Genomic DNA, 17557 nt, shown 5'->3' with positions numbered 1-17557 from the left:
TTCCCCCTGTAAAAAGGTATTTGAAATGTGCCTCTTTACACTTCTTCCCTAAAATAGAGTCATCAGCAATTTCCTGCCATGGGAGGAGTCTATTCTCCTACTCTCTTCACCCTGTGCCACAAACCCAGGGAAGCAGCTCTACAGAATAGTGCAACATCTACAAAATGCAAGCAGTGTCAGGCACTGAATTGGGAGCAGTGCCACCAAACAGAATGTATTGCTGAAGACCTGCTGCAGCAGCCAACTGCAATAAACCCAAAGGTAATTTATGGCCACATTATGCCACCAACTCAATCAAGCAAACTTTTCACCTGAAGTGTTGTGTAAATCATCTGTGTTTATGACCACTTAGACCAATCCCTCCAAAGTTCCCTTCCCTTCCAAACAGGTGCCATTTTGCTGTAACACAACCAGAGCTTAACAATGACCCTCACTCAAACAGGAGCACCCACCAAAAAGCCATGTTGAGTTCAGAACTGAGGCTGTCCCTGAAGATGGAAGGAATAAATCCAGAGAATAACACAGTGAGGCCAGAACATCACACATTGCTTTAGAGAGTCTCCAGCAGAAGCAGTGCCCAGGCAGGGCTGTGATGCTGCAGAGTGACAGTGGGGATTGCAGTCTGTTCATGGTGCCTCCCTTGAGGCACTATCCATCCTCCTGCACTGAATTTCCCTGCTGCCTGGTGCCCTCCTCCTCCTCCTCAAACCATTCTGTGGCCCCAGGCAGCAGACTGAGAGCAGCAGTTTGGCCCTGCTGTGCCAATGCACGGAATATTCAGCGCCCACCCCAAAGAAACCCCTGATACAGAGCATCACCAGCCCCCACCACCCACCCAGGGAGAACAAGGCAGGAGTACCATGAGGATGCTGCCACACACCAGGGTTGTCAGGCTTCTGAAAACATATTTAGAATGCCACAGGGGAAAAAAATTATTTCTCAGAAAAGAAGTGCAGTTGGCAGTAGTGAGGCCAAGAGTACAAGAAAAATACAGTAAGAGAAATCACCAGGGCTTACACACACAGAAAAAATCAATCTTGCCACAACCACTGGCAAAATGCAAGAAATTTGGGAATATTTGACCTTTCCCAGAGGTTATCTGGGTGACTATCTAAATCAAGAAACAAATTATCTGCATCTGCCAGCATTTACACAACAACAGTAACTTGACCTGTGCCAAATTCCCTGTACATAGCAAATTGTCTTTTCACCCATTGGAAAGACATTGTGAGCTTGGTTAGGGCCCAAGCTTCCAATCCTGCTGAAAGATGTCCAGAAATCCTCTCCAGCACCAGCAGAGTCACGAGTCAAGGTGACTACAGGACACAGGAGAGGTGGTAGATTATTGATGAAGATCATAATCTGCCACCCCCAAAGCCACACTGGCATTACAGATGCACTGACCTTCAAATTCAGACCTTCCCAAATGACAGCTGTCCACAGCAGACTGCTCAAACCTATTTCTCTCTAAAGAAGCCACATTTGACTGTCTGATTGGAAGCAAATATCACAGCACATCCCAGGGAAATGCAGCCGAGCGTGCAGAGCAGTTTGTGTTTGGCAAAGAGCATCAACTCCCAGGTGAGGAGGCAAGATGCAGCTTTCCTCAGTGGAAACTTCCAGGCCTTGTAATTGCTCAGCAGGAAAAGCAAAACTGACATTATCAAAGCTCCTTTGAAGATGTGTCCCAAAGCACTCCTCAATTCTTTATTTTCAAGCAATCCCAGAGAGAACTGAGGAATGAAAGACACAATTCACTCTTCAGGCTGGAGGCTAAAATTCACAAGTTTCCCCCATATCTGGCTGCAATAAATGAATCATAGCCAAGCAAACATTAACGGACCATAATCCTACATTCTCTTGTACCACACTTTAAAGCTGTTCCTAGTTCCTGCACGAACTCACTGATTTTCTTTTCATGCAGATTACATTGTCTTGTCTCTTACATGGCTTGGCATTATTCATGGTTTTGCTTTACCTGTTGCTTTATTTTCCCCACAGCTCTGGATAACTGCAACCTGAACACAACTCCATTAGGCAGAGAACTGAACAACATATTTTTCCTTCCTCCAACATCCACAAAGTCTCTGCACTTGCTCAATATATAACTTGGTAAAAAATTGATTTTTCAGCTTTCTTACCAAGAAAAGGAAATCAAACCCATTTATTCTTTTTCATGTTTCTCAGAAGAAAAGAGAAAAATGCTTTGTGTTGAGCAAAATGTTATGTTTTGGAGCATTTTCACTTGTTATTTGCCAAATATTCCAATTTAAATTGTGTCAATAAAAAGCTAGCTTCAAATTAAATCCATCAAGATATCATACTTATAAGAAACCCCAAAAGGTGAAGTTAATGACATTCCTACCTCTTTAAGGCAAAAATAATGTGCCAGACTGATAAAGCAATTGTTAAAGAATCCATGTAAAGTGTGCAGCAAAATTCTCCTACAAAATTCTCCTGTAGGTTACAACACTGAGAAAGTGGCCTTAGAACACATCCCAACATACACATCCTATATTAGGCTTAAAACTGCCCATATAGTCACTTACTACTAAACTAGAAAAGTCACCAATATTTTAAGATAGTTTCTCAAATCTGTTAATACCATGCAAACACATGGACAAAGCTGTTTGCATGTTTGCTTGGATATTTTATCATAACAACAGAAGTGCCACTGGAAAATAATATCCCATGTTCCAGAAGCCATCTGGATCCCATCAGGGAGAGTCAGCTCATCTGGAGGTGATGGAGCCACCAGAATGTCCCCCAAAGGGGAAAAAACCAAGTTTGACAATGCAGATGTATATGTGATGTTATGAAATACTTGAAAAAACACATATATAAGTTCTGAAATGTAATCATTCTTAACCACCCCTCATTTCACCAGCCCAATATCCTCTGTATTCCAGAGCACACCACCCCAGTACCCTTCCCTCTAATTTCAGGAATCCTAACAGAGAAAAGTCTCACCTGTTTCTGAGCTTTTCACTTGACCCCCTAAAACCATAAACCTTCACCCAAACTAAACTGTCAAAGCAGCTTTAAAATCCAAGGAGTCACTGCAATTTTCCCAGTGCCTGCATTTTGTGCCCTGTGCATTGACCCTGCTTCCCTTGCTGTATTTTGACCCCACAGTTCAGTCCTGTCTCTCATTCTGGGGCTGAACATCCTTCAGAACTGAAATGGATTCAAGGCTTAGGAAGGAGCCCTGCTATTATTTATAATTTAACTGCACACAAAACCTGAAACCAGCACACACAACGACAGAAACACCTGCAATCTCTCCAAGCGAGGCCCTTCAGTTGTATCTTGAGTAAAAGGGTATCATACAGTGCTTGGTTCACACTCACTCTGCTGTTGTAAAACCATATGTTGGAGTAGCAGTGATTGTGTCTGACACTCTCTTTTATCATTCATGTGCTTCATCACAGCCTGCACTGAGTTAACCACGCTCAGGGATGGGTTTACTCAGCAGCCTGTGCCAGGATCTAGGTCTGAGATCACGTGTGCTCCCAAATCCTGCATATTTTAAGAACTGCTAGAACTCATGAGCAGACAGTCTGATGCAAAAATCAGATCAAGGATATTAAAATGTTTGTGACGATCAGCATTGAAATACGATAAAATTAATAGGAAACTATAATGTCAACTGCACAGAAAATAAAAACATTAAACATTATAAGGCCTTTTACTTGTTTCCACTTCATTGCTACAAAAGCACTGCTGCTGAGCATGAGTCAATTGTGCTAAATTGCAGGTAACAATGCCATTTAGAAGCCAAAAAAATTTCTGTGTTGGGGATCACCCCCCCCCAATACTGGATGGCAGTGGCTTTTTCTCCCTCCAAGACTTGCCCTCCCTTCCAGCAATTTTGTTTAATTTGCTTTTCAGAGCTTAATCATATTAGAGGAATAAAATCAATACATGTGAGAAATCCGAAATCCTTCATAGGATCTGCAAGAGCAAATTTCTGGAGAACATGCAGGGATACCACAGACAAAGAATACCAATTTTACAACTTAACAGCATGGACTGAATCAGGATGGAGGAAGAAAAATTTGCATAGAAAATACATGGCCCTGCCTGGCAGCTAAATGTTTTAACACACCACTTACATATGCTACTTTCTATACTGTACTGTCTTCTATTCTTCATTCGTGCATTTTTTACTTTTGCATTTAATGATGTGTCAACACAATATCACTGTACCTGTGCTAAATGCAAACACTGTGGTAGTTCAATAGTTTAATTCCTTCAAATATCAAGAATTGCTATCAAAATTGATTTCCTTTCCTTCAGGCATTAAGAATTTACTGTTTCAGATCACTGACTTGTGTTGCAAAACACAGCAATAATCAATTCTTAGCTGTACATGCATCAATTCTCAGCTGTACCCCTCAGAGCTCTCACCTTTGAAATGCAAACATTACATAACAAATTAAACTCATGAGTGCACAGCAAACCCACAGCTCCTCTCTCCACCACAGTGCTTTGGCAAACCTTTCATTAACACTAAATACCAAGCTTGCTTTATGTCAGCTCTTTAGAAATACATGCTTGGTTTCAGCATTTTTCAAAAGGCTATTTTAAACATATTCACTGCTAGTTCGTATGGAATTAGGGAGGCTATAGTGGCTGTACCTTTACTGATCCTTAAACTGAGCACCCACTGTCCACTTCAGAACTCTCTTTTTTCCAGTCATTGTAAATCACATTAAACATCTGGGTCATTAGCAAATAGAGTTTTAAGGAATCTGAATGCATAGCAGCCTTGCTGCTGCCTAGAAAACACTGTCACGTGGGACTGCTCTTTGTATCCTTGATACTATCTAGGCAAATATTTTATTTTTTCCTTCAATAATTATTTCCAGGAAAAGCAAAGAAAAAGTATGCCCTTATAAGAATGGCAGTATCACTCAATAACACCCTTTTGTTTCAATGTTTCAGTGCCAAAGTCTCTTTTTTCTCTTTTTCTCATGGCTGCAGACTCATTACCAAGAAGATATGAGCTATTCTGTCATTGTGCACATGGACAGGAATTTTGGTTCCTTCAATTTCTGGGTGCAACTCTGAGCTGCAGCCAGGTGTAGTGAATTCACTACTGAATTTCACCCAGACTCCTCAGAAAGGCTCTGGATTGCCAGGCAGTGAAATCACAGTCCTGAATTACAGGAGAAGCAGCTTCTGGAGTGGTTACAGCACAAGGGCTGTTTGGAGTACCTCAGCCTCAGCTCCTGGGACACATCTGACAGCAAGGGAAGCACCAGGAATGCCATTAAACTCAGACACAGCCACAACCCACTGCTGGGGCTGCACTTGGGGTTGGTGCCTTTAACTTCAGCCCTGACTGGGGCTGATGACTGAAATTAGCAACAAACATTTTCCTACTGCAGTTTTTTTTTGGCCAGAAATTTTCATCTCTTCATGAGAAATACGTTAACTCATTTTTAGCTATTTCTGTTCTATACCACTTTGCCTTTAAGTGAATTACTGTCCACTCATGTGAGTAATTGATATTGGCCTATACATTTTATTAGCTGCTGAAGGTCCCTTTTAATTGTGACACTGCTCAAGTCGATGAGCAGATCTCACCCTGACAAAGATGATTCTGTGAGCACCTGCATGGTTTGCACCTCCAAAAGGCGTTTACCTGCCTCAGAAAGAAGCTGTCAACACGCTCAGCTTACTTCACTTGTTGCTGAAAACTGAGTGTGGAGTTTACGTAGAATCTGGCATAATGAAACATCAACTGGCACTACCCTGAAATCCACATTCACACAATCCCCTGCCAGAACTGGGGCTTGCTGAACGTGTCACTCACAATGCTCCCAGACACTTGGCTGTACTGCAACTATTTCCCAGTGAAAGGGAACCAGATGGTGAGCGACTCTTGGCATTTCTCAGTGTTATGTGAAGTGTTTCTTTAGCTAGTGAGCACATGCCATCCAGTCAAGTCGCTGTGGAAACAGCCCTTGGTGCCTTTCTTCAGATTTCTACACAAGCGGCAAATGCCCCATTCACGAGGAAAGTCAGACCCAAGCACAGAACCAAAAGTCTCAGCTAGGAGTTTGTGTTGTCCTGGAGAGAAAGAAGCATCTCTGAGGGATTTATTTCATCCTTTGGTCCTGCTACAGCCTCTGAGTGTTCAACTGCTCATCAATGTCCACAGAGGAAGATTGATGGAGACTCAGTTAAATGCCTTCAGTCAGAGGGGATGAGCAGAGGCCAGAATGCCCAACTAAGTACAAGTTCCACAACTGTGTGTATATGCAAGCAGTGCTTGACAGCCAGTCAGGTCCGCTGTAAATTCAGGAATTTGGAGACCTGGTTCTGCTCCTGGCTCTGCCAAATCAATACAATCAAATCCTTTTTCCCTCTAGTTGAACCACATGCTTCGCAGGGCAAAGTAAAAGCTTGCAAGCAAACTTGCTAGAACCTATTAGAAGCAGAGATTTCAAAAGCCCATTAAAATAAAATAGAAAAAGTTAACCAGAAACATTACAGTTTATTATTTTGACTGTGCAGGTAGGGAGTGCTTTGCTTGAAGGGAAAGCTGCTGCCTTGCTGCAACGATTTTGCCTTGGGGCAGTTTTCAGAGAGTTGTTATCTTTCAGGAATAATAAAATTCAGCATGTTGACTACACACCACACACAAGAAAGAAAAAGAAAACAGAAAGAAGAAGAAAAAAACCCACAAAAGGCTAAATGCCCTACAAACCCTACTAAAGTTAGTATTAAGAATTTGTAGACTCCAAACTTTGGATGGTGGTAGCTCTGAGGAAGTAGAGAAGAGACAGAAATCTGTGTGCCCTTCATAGATACTCTCTCATTTCATAGACATGACCCCAGGCTACTGTTGGTAAGTACCAGAATTACTCAGTACACAGTGCTACAAAATAGGACCCTATTTTGAATAGAATAATATTCTGTTTGTATTTCATAGCACATGAGGGCAAATCAATCTTCCACTGATGCTCATGGAAAGATTTCTTTGGATGTAAAGCGAGCCCAGATGGATGGAGCCCAAGAAGTTTAGCATAATCAAAAATATAATTAATTTTCATTGACAGTAAAAATGTTCTAATGTGTTAAAGAGAACTGCTGCCTAACAGTGTCTCCTCAGTTTAATTTCATGAGATGCATTTCCACACAGAACATGGGATGTTCCTGCAAGGTAGAAAGCACTGTGTTCCTTGGGAGAGCAGATTCTCACCATCTCCAAACATCAACTGTGATTCATCACACGAAAAGTTCACTTTTAACAAGCCTTTAAACTAGAGTTGCTCACCTACAGTGGTTGCTCTGGAGTAAATCTGCACTTGGAAAATTGATTCTGTATTTCAGTAGCAAACCTCTTTGGGTGATTTACAAATCCCATTTACTCAGCTGCTCCTTTGAAGTCAAGGGACTTCCAACACCAACTACACCCGGCACAGGGAAGTAAACCAGAACAAGTTATAATATAACACTGATAGATAAAGAAATAGGATATATAGATAAGACTTCTCTGTCCCAGTTTCACAAATATCTTATCAAAGACTGCCAGTTACAACTGAAAGAAATACAGAGCAAGCATTTCTCAGCACTGGCACTCTCTTCTGTGCCTGGCCAGCCAGGCAGCCCATCCTGAAACATCACTGACAACTGGTACTTCTAGCCCTGTCTTTACTGGGATTTCCAGTTTTCTCTTTCTCTCCATTTAAATATTTTTCTACTAATATACTCCAATTCACTCTAAGCTTATGAGATCATCACCTGAACCCTCTGTTGCATCTTACAGAACCCACTCCACTCTTGCAACCTGAAAGATTGCTAAAACCAAAAAGAATTGTTGTGACCTCAGTGTCATCCTGCTGCAGAACAGCCAGTGGAATTTTGTCAGCCTTGCTCAGTGCTGCACAAGAAAGCCCCTGATCTGCTTCCAAATAAACACAGCAGTGCAAAAAGCAATTTGGATGCAGTTTATCTGGCAATAAGGATTTTAAAATAGTTCTATTAGTTTATATAAAATTATACAAGAGACAAACCCAAATCAATAAAACTTGTTACAATTACTCATTTCTCCTTATTTTGCTTGTTAAAACCACAAACTGCAGCTTCTCATTAAGAAAATGTTTAAGACCTGTGACTATCTGTAAGTAATAAGCCTTCTGTCTCCTGATTTCCTGATTTAATTCACAAGCTGTGTTCCATTACGAGTGGCAAGCTAGAAATACACACTTTGCTCCAACAATTACTTGAATTCACTCTGGCTTTGCTTCCTCTTTGGCATGCCTCTATAAATCACTGTTTTATTAGCTCCTCACATTAATTTGTTTTATTGTACTCTAAAAGGTTGTTTGACACTGGTTTCCCAAACCTCGTCATAGTCCCAACTTCACTCCTCCTCCCGGGCACCCAAAGTTGCTGGGGTGCATCGTGAAATTGAACAGTAAAGTGCAACATCCCAAAAGGATGAAATTGAACAGTGAAGTGTAACATCCCAAAAGGATGAAATTGAACAGTAAAGTGTAACATCCCAAAAGGATGAAATTGAACAGTGAAGTGTAACATCCCAAGAGGATGAAATTGAACAGTAAAGTGTAACATCCCAAGAGCTCTGCTAAGAAAGCGTTTCCTGCTGGTTCATTTCGCTGGAGCTGCAGCCCTTGATTGAATCACTGAAGGGAACTGTCTCCATCCAGCGCACGGCGTTGCCCTCGCCGCCTCTGGCCCGAATCCCACTCCCATCTCCACTGATGTCACGATTTACACCGGCCCCACTGACGCAACGCTCCGCCGAGACCGGTGGCGCGACTCCAGATTTACGCTGTGTCACCGAAGGGCTGGGGGGAGCAGGGATGAAGGGCTGGGGGGAGCACGGATGAGGGGCTGGGGGGAGCAGGGATGAATGGAGCCCTTATGCCCGGGCGGTTTGGGGTTCCTGCACAGGTGCTTCCCTGACTACCCAGACACCGCACCGGCTCCGCTCGCAATGCCCCACCGAGCTCAGCTCAGCCAGGACGGACAAAACCCGGAATAAAAACAGCCCTCGAAAGGAGCCGCGACCGGCCCCTGTACCGGAGGGGTCCAAGGCTGCCCCGAGGGACGGGAGATGCTCCTGGGGAAAGGGGGGGCCGGGCTGGTTTCGGGAAGGGCTCCACGGGAAAGGGGGAAGGCGGCTGATGGCCCTGAGGGCTCCAGGCCGCCAAGGGGAGGCTCTGGCACCCCCGAGGAACGGAGGGAGCCCGAGGCACCCCGAAAGGAGCGGGACCGGGACCGGGCTGCCCCGAGGCACGAACCTGGGGCTCCCGAAGGGACGGGGAGCGCGGTGAGGGCAGGCGGGTGACGGGCGGCCCGGGCGGGGTCTGGCCACACACAGCAGGTGAAAGTTGCCCGGGGGCCGGGAGTCGCCGCACTCACCTCATCCCCCTGGCCGAACTGCAGCCCCAGGGCCACGAAGTGCTCCACGCGAATGAAGCCGTCCGCATCCTCATCGCACACATCGAAAACCTCCTTGAGCTTCCGCAGGAACCGCAGCAGGCTGGCCGGCTCCATCGCGGGCATTAGCTGGAGGCCGGCGGCACGGCCGCGGCCGCAGCAGCCATGATCGCCCGCGCCTTCAGCGGGTGCGTGACATCAGCTCCGGGGAGCGGGGCGGGAGCGACGGCGAGAAGGAGGAGGAAGGGATGGAGGGAGGGATGGTGGAGAGCGCAGGGAGGACGCGAGCCCCGGCGGAGGGAGGGAGCGAGCGACGGGCGGGAGAACAATAGGGCAGAGCGGGAGGATGGCGCTGAGGGAGGCGCGGCCGCCGCCAGGGGGCGCCGCGGGCAGCAGGGAGGCCCCGGCGGGGCCGGGAGGGACGGGGACACAGAAACGGGGGGACAGAGACGGGGGGACAGCGGGCCCGAGAGCAGGGGGGCCGGGGGGACACGGAGAGCGGGGGAACAGCGGGACGGGATGTGGGAACAGCGGCCATGGCAGGGAAGCCGCCCGAGGAGCGGAGAACGGGCAGGGAGCGAGGCAGGGTGCACAGCAGGGACAGCAGCAGCAGCAGCAGCCCGGGACGCAGCTGGCCTGGCATCCCCCGGGCCCTGCGGCAGCGCACGGACCCTTCACTGCTCCATGCCTCAGTCCGACACCCCAAATAAAACACCTGTCACACTGTAATATTTTTTCTCAGAAAAAGCCTGGTCTGAATAGTTCCAGGGTAGAGGGGAGAAGCCGAGTGTAGAGAGTTAAGGGACAATTAAGGCAGGGCAGGACAAGCGCAGCTCCCCGCGCTCAAGCGAGCATGCAGAGCCGGGGAGGGATCGCCGCTTGGCCGGGCACTGCCACTGCCCACCCCCGCTTCAGTCAGGCAAAGCGGAACGAAGGAAGGTCCCTGCCTTTGCAGGATTCCTCATTAAAGCCGCCTGCAACTGCTGTGCTCCATGGCTGGGTTTTAATTTGATCTCTGTGCTCTGCCCCTTTTCTTTCTCTCAGGAGTGTTTTGGGCTGCCTTTGGAGCCCACAGCTGTGAGCTGCCAGAGGGGAGATGGGATGGCTCTGGCTCCTGCACTCAGACCAGGCACGATGAGTGCAGCTCTAGGGGAGGAAGGAGCTCAGGAGATCAGGCTCAGGTACTCGGTGCCTCTGCCAGCACTCCTTTCCTGCTGTAGATGCTGAGTGCAGGTGACCATCAATCACCGAGTGACGTCCTGTAGGTGATTGATAAAGCTGTCCAACTGAAATGACCATGTAAGTGCAGCAGGTTTTGAATCGAGACAGGATCCATTCATTTGCTTCTTGCAGTAGGAGAGGTCCATATGGCCCTTAACAACCCTGAAAATTCCACGATTAGAGCAATCTGCTCAAATTTATCTCTTTTGCAGAAACCAGTGTGTTCTCAGGAAGTTTTATTTCTTTGAGCATGAGTCTCTCAACACTTTTATGTGCAAATTCAAGGTTTGGAAAGAAGCTGGCTTGACAGCCCTGTAGCCTGCAAGTCAGTTGTCAATCAACAACACAGTGACAGCAATACAATTCCCCACATATTCACCCTCAGAGAGATAAGGAGCTGGTTCCAGAGCCTCTGCCACTTTGATCTTCCTTTATTTTTTACAAAAAAAAAAAAAATCACAGAAGAGTTCTCCTTTCCCTCACTGATGTACTAAATGGTCTTTCCAGTCTGGGAAAAAAATAAATCAAAGTGCAGAGATCAGATGTGAACCTTGGAGAGCAAAGAATTTCTGAAGAGGTATGAGGAGATGTGAAAGGAAAAAGGGAAGCAGAATATTTGATCAGCAATCTTCTCTGGAGCTGTCTAGTTAGAGCAGGATTCTTGAGATATGGGGATGTTTAACTTTTATCTTGAGACCCTTGAACTCTTCAGGTTATATGGGGATTGAGCTCAGCACACCCTTGGGGACACCTATTCAAAATGTGTGAGCTGGTAGCCCTTGGAGTTGTGGGAAGATGCCAGGAATCAGTTCCTATTAGTCTAACTGCTCTGACATCAGTCCAACCTCCTCAAAGGCTCAGAGCACATCAGTGTCACTGTCCCACCTCGTTTGCTGAGCTTGTCTCAGTGACTCCTTTTCTGACTCCCCTCTCTGTGTGCAGGTGGGCAGCTGTGCCCACACTAGGAAGTGGAGTCACAATAAATATTGTGGTAGGAAAGTTTTTTTAAAAAACGGAATATTCCTGTCTGTCATGACCAGAGGAAGAGATCCACACCACGGAGGGGTTGTGCTCAATTTCATGAAATCCAGTTAATTTCCACTGACTCTCCTTTACCTTCTGCTGGAAGATGAAGGATCTTGGTCTAGATACCCAAGTAAGGGGCAACAGGGATTTAGATCAAAACTGTCATCATTAAAATCTGTGTCAATCTTGCACTAACTTGGAATGGGTGGATTCAGGGGACAAAGATTTGGGTTTAGACACTGTGGTTTGGGGAATTAATGAAGTCCAAAGACTGCCACAGACAGCCTGAGTGACAGCAAGCACTGGAATGAAGCTGATAAGAGAGCTGGAAAGGTTGTAGAAGCTGTCATTGCAGACAGCTGAACATGTGGAGCAAATATCTGACAGCTGGGAGATGATTTGATAGCAGCGAACACGGGAGAATTGGGATGAGAGATGCTGTCAGTAAGGGTCTGTGATCCTAAAGCTGGGGGTGTCCCATGGGGACTGAAATCAGGACAGTGAAGCAAACACTTGCCACCCACTTGCTGGGCAGCTGCTCTGCCAAGGTGAAGTTTTTAAGGCTGAATCCAGGAGGTTTTTTTTTATTTCCAGTGGTGGAACTGGCATTGCTCATCCCTGCTTTTCCACTTCTAGGTAGGATATGCACTATTTTCCCTTATTGGTATATCTAACTACCTGTTTAATCAGAGATAATTGGCAACTTCTCCATTTGACTCATGAACTATGTGAAATAAATATTTGACACACTGCCACTCTAGTTTCCTTCTAGAACTTGAAATATGACAAGTGGTGGTGCTACCATATTTGCATGCTAAGAATAAATAGTTAAAGATGAAATATTTCATTGCATACCACAGGCCATGGCTGTCATTTGCAGGATTTCTTTACAATCAGCTGCTTTTCCATCAATGTCAGTTCCACTCACATAGCAAATTGTAATCTGGTGTCAGAAACACTGTCTGAGGAGGGCACTCCCCAGGGCTGATGGCCCTGTCTATAATTCTAGTTGTGTTCCAGCCACACCCAGAGACCAGCCCCTACGAACAGCTTCACAGTACAATTTCTCTTCATAATACACAAAATATATCCCTCCTTGAATATTTGGCTTCTCATAGTCTTACTGTATTTTGAATCAAATCCTGTTTCCCATTGACTGCTCTGGCTAACCACAGATAACAGATGTACTTTATCAACTGGACATTCTCTTTAAATATCACAAACAACAGGTAACAGGCAGAAATAATCAGCTTATTAACAGCTTTGCCCCTGAGAACTTAAAAATACTTAAGAGGTAATGGAGTTTTCTCACACTATCTTAATTAAGTTTGGAACAGAAGCAAGATACTTGATTTTTTTACTGCCTTTCCTCTAATCTATTTTTCTATTATAAAAAGTTAAACAACAAGAACGAAACTTAAAAATTTTTGGAGAAATGTTTCTATAGGCAAGGATCTTCCTTTGAAATTTTCTTAATGCTATAGGACCTCACCTTGTAAAAGCTTTACTGGTTTAATTTTACACAGTAGGATGCTCTTGCTTGATTTCAACAGCATTCTTGCCAGGTTATGAATTAGGCATGAGCAAAACTCTGTCAGATGAGCCCAGCTAGAGAGCAACTGCACTAAATTCAAACACATTAATGCCTTATTTGCTTCTTCTTGCAGCACATATACTGCACAAAGACCAAACTACCTGTTCTCCCGAAGTTACAGCTAAAATAAACAAGCTCTGTCGAGGTTCCCATAAAGCCGATTCCACCGGGAATTCCCAGGATCACAGGAATATTCCCGGTGTTCCCAGGGCTGCAGGTGCCAAGGCCAGCGTGTCCCCCTGGCATTCCGAGGTCTCCTGACTCCACCGAGTGGCCGCTCACTCCGCTGCACCTCTGTCCCCAACCAAGGCTGGCAAGAATCAACCGAATCAAGAGCCGAATGGACGAGATTTCTCCCTCTCCACACCCCACAGTCCTCCAGATGCCCTGGGGCCAAGCCTCTCCTCTCGGCACAGCCCAGAAACCTCCCCGTGCCTCAGGGAAAGGACAGCGCCTGCCCGCCTGTCTCCGAGCAGCCCCAAGTCATTGGGCAGGGTACATTCCCTCAGATTATAACATACAATTGCATCTGGCAACCTCTTGAGAGTAATAAAATGTTTCAAGCTCCAGGGAAACTCTGTGAAAAGCAGACCCAATGTAGTAGCAGCAGTCATGCTCTTTTCAACTTCTACCCCAAATTGTGCTGTTAGGTGACACACAGACATTCCTCTCTGGCTCTAACGAGGAAATTACATTAATAGACCTAAGCCCCAGATTCCCAAAGACTTTTTTCCTCTTTTCCTTCCCTCAGTTTGTTAACAAATAAATGAATCATCTAGAAAATCATCTAACAGCTGTAACAAACTGAGGATGCACCATCCAGTGTATTTTTTTTTTAGCCTAACTCACCCATAACAACAAATATACAGTTGAAAGTCATCCTTTACTGCTTCAAATTAAGTTTTAACACCTTGTTTATTTTGTCCTATCCAAGATGGACTATACACATCTGAATACATACATTCCATCTGCAGTTTTAGTAGAGCTGACTACAGGAATTTTATTCCCAGATACTGCTGTATTCAGCAAGGAGAAATGGGAGAGAATAATAAAATTAGAACATGGTATACCATACTGATACTAATGTCAGTCATCACTTGTGTTGTCTCCAAACAGATGGAGGGAGATGAGTCCAAGCTGGCTGATAATGGGAGATAAAGGACAGAACAAATTTATACAGGAGAATGTAGGTGCAGAATCTTTATTGCTGTGACCATCCACAGGCCAAGTGGGGCTGAGTCTGGTTCAAAGACACTCTGCAAACAGCTTGTAGAGAAATAGCCCTAAAAAGGACACTTCAGGACCAGGGAAGCAATAGAAAAGCAGCTTAACCAGGCTGGTTCTAGCACCTTTATAGATGAACTTTATACCTTTGTAGCTGCCTTCAGAAATGACTGGTAGGCATTGTCCAGTCTAGGCACCACAGTTTGCAGATGGAATTATTCCAGCTGCCTCTAAGAGGATTCACAGCATTTAAAAACTGATACAGCCCTATTCAGAACAGAATCTGCCTATAAATGTTGGTGTTGAAACTGGAGGATAAAACCTAGGGGAGAAATAAGCTCTTGGTTTTGAACCAGCTTCAGTAAAAGTGTGATGTTTGCCTCTCTGGCTTTGTTTTTTCAAGTCCCCTGTGAATCTGTCCTTGTGTTTGCCTACATGACATCCAAGTGAAATTTGGGCAAGTCCTACATCCTAAAGCTTGCCTTACCACAAGTGTACTTTGCATCCAGAATTGTGCAATAATGAGATGGAAATACTGAACAGCAGAGCCAGTGACACGTTAGCTGGAATCTGTGTTTTTGGTCTTCTGAGACACAGTGCTGTGCCCTTATAGTGCCTTATTTTCCAGCCTCAAGTAGGTTAGGAGGAGGGAATAAAAAAAGGCATGTCCTGAAGATTGCCACTTTAGGAGCATTTCAGACCAATGCTGGAAGTTCTGAGGTCCTCTATGGGTGGGACATGGCTTAGGAGTATTCCCAGCTGGTTTAGATCATTGCTATAGTTAATTCAATAATCAATTTTGCTAATGCTTGCCACTGAATTACTTAAACACAGTATAGAGTAATGGTCAATATATGAAAAATGTCAGGATGCTTTGCTTTCCTTGGCAATGTTTTAGGTGCCTGGTTGAAAACTGCTGCATTAGGTGTTCATGCTAACACACCCCTTCTCCTCCAACATGGTTCTCTGCTACCTCACTCACCTACCACAAAGGAAAAAATCCTCTCCAAGCAATGACCAAATGGTTCACTTGTTCCTCTACAAGACCTGTAACTACTCCTTAACTATCAAATCTATCATACAGCAAATGCTAAAGCCAGGTTCAGAGAAACTTTGTGAGAGTTAGAATAGAACTCTGCTCTGTTGAAGTTCTTACTGTTTCTGCATCAGTTTGTGGGCCAGATAAATTACTACTCCATTCCTGAATCCCCTCTGGAAAATCATGAATATGTCTCAGAGTTCAGAAGTGACACATAAAAATTGTGCTGCCATACATAAGAATACTTACAGGGTAACAGACACAACATGACAACGAAGAAGTGCTCCAAGATTTCCATCTTGCTTCAGTACACAGACATTCTTCTTTTGTTGTGGCTTTGAAAGAAACTTCTAAGATTCTTTCGCTGGCTTGGAGAAGGTAGATTGTTATAGAAAGTTATACTGTTCATGCTGAAGCAGCATGCTGAATTACTGATTTTTAACAGAGATCTGTTCCTGTGAAAATTAACTTAAACTGATGGTGAGCAAAATAAGTCAGTGGCTGTCAGGCTACCTATGCAATCAGAGCCTGCAGCTGCAGAGGATGAAATACAAACACTGGGCTGTTTTCTTCAGAGTGATCCAGCATCTGTAAAATATCCTACTAATATTTAGAATTAATCACTCTAATGGATTTGCCAAGTGACTGCCCTTATCTGGAAAAGGCACAGTGCATGAAATCAAAGTGGACAAATGATGTCACTGCCCATCAGATACACAGCAGGACCTGAACTCCTTTCAAAGCAACTGATTTCTTACAGCATCTGCTGGGCAGGTGACCTACCTTTGTGAGGATCTAGAGCTGTGACACACCCATGACAAAGCCTTTACTGGAGTAAAACAAATTTTCCTTGATGCTAATGGATTGCTGCTTTGTTGTTTGCATTTAAATGAACCCTAGTTAAAAGCCTGTCTCCATAGGTTTTTATTCTAGCACATTTAGATTTGGCATAGCCCCTAAAACCAACAAATCGTTACCACCAGCCTTCTTGACACCATCTTTTTTCATCACAAGCTGTCTCTGCCAACAGAAAAACCTGCTGAAGCTAAAACAAAGCAGGAGAAGGAACAGATGCCTCAAGCCTGTGACTGAGCACCAGCCCATGGCAAATGAATCAATGTCCCATTTGATAAAGAGAGGTGAGAACAGCACTAAATGCTGCTTTCTGAAGAGATCACCTTCTCAGTTATTTTCCTCTCTCAGGCCGTACAGTATTAATTTAGGATTAATAGAGAATGTTGTATATAACAGGACTGAGGACCAACTCAAACTGCTGTCATGGTCTAACCCCAGGCAGCAAACAAACACCACAGAGCTGCACACTTACTTTCCCCCTGAGATAGATGGGGGAGAAACTGAAGGGTAAAAGTGAGAAAACTCATGTGCTGAAATAAGGACAGTTTAATAGGCAACAAGCAAATCAAAAGGAGGAGTTCATTCGCCACTGAATTCACCATTCCATGGGCAGGCAGGTGTGCAGCTCTCTCCAGGGAAGCAGGGCTCCATCACACACAGCAGTTATTTGGGAAGACAAACAGCATCACCCCAGTGTTGCCTCTTCTCCCCCAGCTGAGGCTGACACCCCTGGCCTGGGACATCCCTTGGGCTCAGCTGTCCTGGCTGTGTCCCCTCCAATCCTTGTGCTCCCAAAAGGCCCCTCACTGGTGGGGTCTGGTGAGGGCAGAAAAGGCCTGGTCAGAACTGCTCAGCCACAACTAGAACACAGCTGTGTTATCAGCAATCTCCAGCACAAATCCAAAACATAGCCCATACCATCTACTAGGAAGAAAATTAACTCTATCACAGCCCAAACCAGCACATTACCCAGGCAAAAACATACTGATTTGCTAGGAAAATTATTTTTTAAAATATTCAAAGAATGCATATATGCAAATTTACACACTGGTAGCAACCTCCTCTTGTTCACCTAAAAGCCAAAGCAGAAAATAATGTCCTTTTCAAGCAGTGAAATCAATGTAATGCTGAAGAGAAATGAATTAGACCTATTTATTGAAAAAAGTATTTCAAAAAAC

General features: G+C 44.8%; 1 protein-coding gene across 1 annotated transcript in view; it reads right to left on the bottom strand.

Moving 5' to 3' along the window:
• The window catches only part of RAB11FIP4 (RAB11 family interacting protein 4), a 109114-nt gene extending 99568 nt beyond the window's left edge, over positions 1–9546 (bottom strand). The window contains exon 1 of the mRNA XM_058817225.1: positions 9403–9546. Within this exon, the coding sequence (XP_058673208.1) occupies positions 9403–9546 (144 nt within the window). The remainder of the gene's footprint in view (positions 1–9402) is intronic.
• Positions 9547–17557: the final 8011 nt, after the last annotated feature.

The sequence above is a fragment of the Ammospiza caudacuta genome, chromosome 19 (assembly GCF_027887145.1).
Source record: "Ammospiza caudacuta isolate bAmmCau1 chromosome 19, bAmmCau1.pri, whole genome shotgun sequence".
In the NCBI taxonomy this organism is placed as follows: domain Eukaryota; kingdom Metazoa; phylum Chordata; class Aves; order Passeriformes; family Passerellidae; genus Ammospiza; species Ammospiza caudacuta.
Note: the sequence above shows the minus strand (reverse complement) of the source record. Positions and strands in the feature narration are given on the sequence as shown.